Source organism: Capsicum annuum, chromosome 11 (assembly GCF_002878395.1).
Source record: "Capsicum annuum cultivar UCD-10X-F1 chromosome 11, UCD10Xv1.1, whole genome shotgun sequence".
In the NCBI taxonomy this organism is placed as follows: Eukaryota; Viridiplantae; Streptophyta; class Magnoliopsida; order Solanales; family Solanaceae; genus Capsicum; species Capsicum annuum.
The window spans coordinates 216,967,297-216,971,056 of NC_061121.1; the positions used below are offsets into that span (position 1 = coordinate 216,967,297).

General features: G+C 30.6%; 1 protein-coding gene across 1 annotated transcript; it reads left to right on the forward strand.

The window, feature by feature from the left end:
• The first annotated feature begins 208 nt into the window (after positions 1-208).
• LOC107848267 (LOB domain-containing protein 1) lies at positions 209-3,303 on the forward strand. The gene is made up of 2 exons (XM_016692984.2): positions 209-949; positions 2,617-3,303. Exons 1-2 carry the CDS (start codon positions 698-700, stop codon positions 2,968-2,970), a joined length of 606 nt encoding a protein of 201 aa, XP_016548470.1. The 5' UTR covers positions 209-697; the 3' UTR covers positions 2,971-3,303.
• Positions 3,304-3,760: the final 457 nt, after the last annotated feature.

A 3,760-nucleotide genomic window follows, 5' to 3' on the forward strand; every position in this document is an offset into this window, starting at 1 on the left:
CAATTAGGGGAAGAAAGTATTAATTTTACTTTCAGCATTTAATTAGTTTCGTAGTTACCCGAGCACATTTTAGTTGATCATTTTTTCCCGTTATAAATAAATAAATAAATATATAAATATATATATATATATATAGGCTTTTTTTAATCTTTTTAAATTATCATATCAGATTTGATATAAATAGTTACATAATACTTTTATTAAGATTAATTTCACATTATTGTGTATCACCTCGATGTAGGGGGTCGAATCCGATCAAAAGCTCTCCGTTTTTATATATATATTTTTTTTGCACTATTCATCAACCCACTCACGTCAAAAAAAATAAGATAAAGATTATAAGATGAAAAATTGAACTCTCATCGATAAGTTAAAGTTTACGGTAACTGATAGAATTGTTGAGTTTTCCTCTCTCATCAAAAGAAAAACAAACAATAAATAAGTCGGACGTATGAATTCTTGTTTATTTAGGCTTAAATTATCATCACAACACCAAGTAAAATGAAAGAAAGAAAAGTCCTCCATAATTTAAAAAGGTGATGTCATTTTCTTATTTATGACATCATTTTACTCCTATCTCATTTTCTAACTTGGCTTATAAATATACCCTTTGTTCACTTCATCTTAGAGCACCCCAAGTACTCTCTTCTTAAGACTATTTTCCTTTTATACACATTTCTACAAATAGCAAAAAAAAATGGAGTCTACCATATCTTCATCCTCATCTCGCTCCATCTCGCCGTCGTCTTCGTCTTCTCCTAACTCTCCACCACCACCAGCGTCAGTGACACCGGTGGTGGTGGTCAGCCCTTGCGCCGCCTGTAAGATATTACGGCGGCGCTGTGCTGAAAAATGTGTGTTGGCACCTTATTTTCCGCCAAGTGATCCTATCAAGTTTACTACTGCTCATCGTGTGTTTGGTGCTAGTAATATTATCAAGTTCTTGCAGGTATGCATCTTTACTATACTGATGAACTTTTGTAAATTTATTCAAAGAAAGTATGGTACGCCTCCCCAAAGGTGGAGTCGAAAATTGAAGTTTATGAATACTGAATATCAATTAAGTCTGAGTTATTGAGTTCACAATTGAATATTTGTTTTATATAAATATAAAATTTAAGCAAAAGTTACTAGATTCATCTAAACCTATATATATTATTATACAGTATCTCTGAAGTAATTAAATTAAACTTGTTGTAGCGGATAATATGTTTGGCTAATTTTTTGGCTATTTAGTTTCACGTTTTGGGTGAAGGAATTCAACTGAATCCCCTTGGTCTTAATATTTACTGTTCAAGTAGGATAAAAATAAGTTTTATCTATATACATAAATGGTTGAATCCCTTTAAAAAAAGGGAAGCTTCGTAATATCTCATTTTGTTTTTATCTTTAATGAATCCTTTTGTTAAAATTTCTAACTTTGTCATTAACGATATAAAAATTCTTTATACATTGTCGGAGTCAAACTTAAAAAAATATAGGGTGTTTTTAGCTTGGAAAAAAGTACTATTACAATTTCTTTTAATTTTGTGGTAGTTATAATTAGGAGGACTTTAAAAAAAATTACAAATGTTTAATGCATGAATTCTACAGATTTGACGTTTAGTAGTATTTAGGTAGTTTCTGGTTGCAAATTTGAAAAGTAATGTTTAGGCTTCAAATTGATTGGTGAAATAGACATAAGAAGTTGACAAGGAAATATCTCAATCATATTGCCCTTCTTAGTGTAGGGATATTGATTTCTCCATGACTATAATAATGAGAAACAACAACCACATCAATAAACTCTATTTGTTACTATTGTTATTATTAGTAGAATGTCTTTTCTTTCTTTTCATCCCAATCTATACTAACTACTCCTCATTTTTCATTATGTATTTTTTGGGTGTTCATATAGGTATATAAATTGAGTTCTATATTATTCCAGGCGGTTTAACTTTTCAAGATTTATACGCTTAGAAAATGTAGAGAAATTCTGATACTTATGTTTTAAATTTGCATAAAATATTGACGTGGGATAAGTTTAAAATGTTGTGATAGTCTATGGTTATTCATATAAATGACCAAAAATCTAATGTGTTTGATAATAGGCCAGATATTGAGATGTAGTTATTGCATATTTATGTTATGTAGACTTTCCATTTTCAAATTATTGCATATCTATGCCAAATAATATCTATGGCATCTTTAGTTCAAATAATTAAAACCCTTCACTATAATGTAACAAAAACAAGAATAAGTTACATAATTCATTGCTAATCTATTGCTAAATATCCTGTAGAGATAACATGATTATTTGATAATTCATCGTTAATCCATAGTCATTAATGAATGTTTACTATTAAATATATATATATATATATATATATAGTTGTTTTGACAACTTGGTTAGTTTAGCAATTATATACACATATATACAGTCATGGGTTCAAACCATGAAAGCAGTCATTATTAGTGTTTGCATTAGCTAGCTGGGGTAGGTTGTCTACGTCATACCCCTTGAGGTGCGGCCCTGCCCCGAAGCATGCGTGGACTGTGAGATGTTTTGTACACCCTGCTATCCTTTATTCACTTGTATTATGAAATCTAAAGAACATTTATTTTTTTTCTCCTTAGGAATTACCAGAATCTCAAAGAGCAGATGCTGTAAGCAGCATGGTGTATGAAGCAAATGCTAGATTGAGGGATCCTGTATATGGTTGTGCAGGGTCAATTTGCCAACTACAAAAGCAAGTAAGTGATCTCCAAGCACAATTGGCTAAGGCACAAGCTGAGGTTGTCAACTTGCAATGCCAACAAGCTAATCTTATGGCATTAATTTGCATGGAAATGAACCAATCTCCACAAGCATCACCACCACAACAATCTTTGGATAATTTCATCAATACCCCATTTCATCAACACTTTCCTATGAGCTTCTTAGATGACAATAATAACTTTGGATCAGTGTTGGAGACCCTTTGGACATGATGATTAAAGGGTTAAAGCGCTCTCTACCAACAAATTTGTCAATTCTAACTCAGTTCCTAGATAATTTCACTGAGTCAGCTAAATTTTGAGTACAATAGTAAAAAGAGAAAAATCCCGAATAAAATTTATTTTATGTTATATTATATCTTAGTAAAAGTAAACTGAATTGTAATATAAGTTGATCCAAATCCTTAAGGATTTGTATCAATGAATGGTCAAGAAATTTATATTTTTATTTCTGTAATATGATTCTGCTACACATGTAACCAATGCTAATTAATGAGAAAAATGGATGGTATTCTTCTCCTCCTATAAAGGAAAATTTGATGGTCATCTATTGTATTACTACTTGAGTATTAGTATTTTTTTCGTTTAATCATTTGATATGTATTAAGTTCACTTAACTAATTCAAATTAGTACTAATATACTCATTAAATGGTAAAATGTCTATTAAGAAAAATTATGCCCATAATGAATGTAATTGGATGGGAAATTTTAGTAGCTTATTTGATTGACTACGTGAATTTCTATCCTGTTGGTGATGGTTCGATTTCCTATATTGTAACCCATTCCCGTACGTCAATTATTTTTTAAAAGAAAAAAAAGTAATTCAATTTTAATCATCACATTGCATGTTATTACTAAATATTGAATTGATGTTCCATGTGAATTCCCTTTCAATGAAACCTTTGACTCCCTCTGGTCTATGTTTTTCGGTGACTCTTCACCTTTCAAACGTAATAGTTCCTTTTCCACATTTGATATGCTCACTCACGTACGTTTTGTCAA

Coding starts and splice junctions, on each gene's coding strand:
- LOC107848267 (XM_016692984.2), top strand. CDS start 698: ATGGAGTCTACCATATCTTCATCCTCATCTCGCTCCATCTCGCCGTCG. Junction 950..2,616: donor ATATTATCAAGTTCTTGCAG/GTATGCATCTTT, acceptor TTTTCTCCTTAG/GAATTACCAGAATCTCAAAG.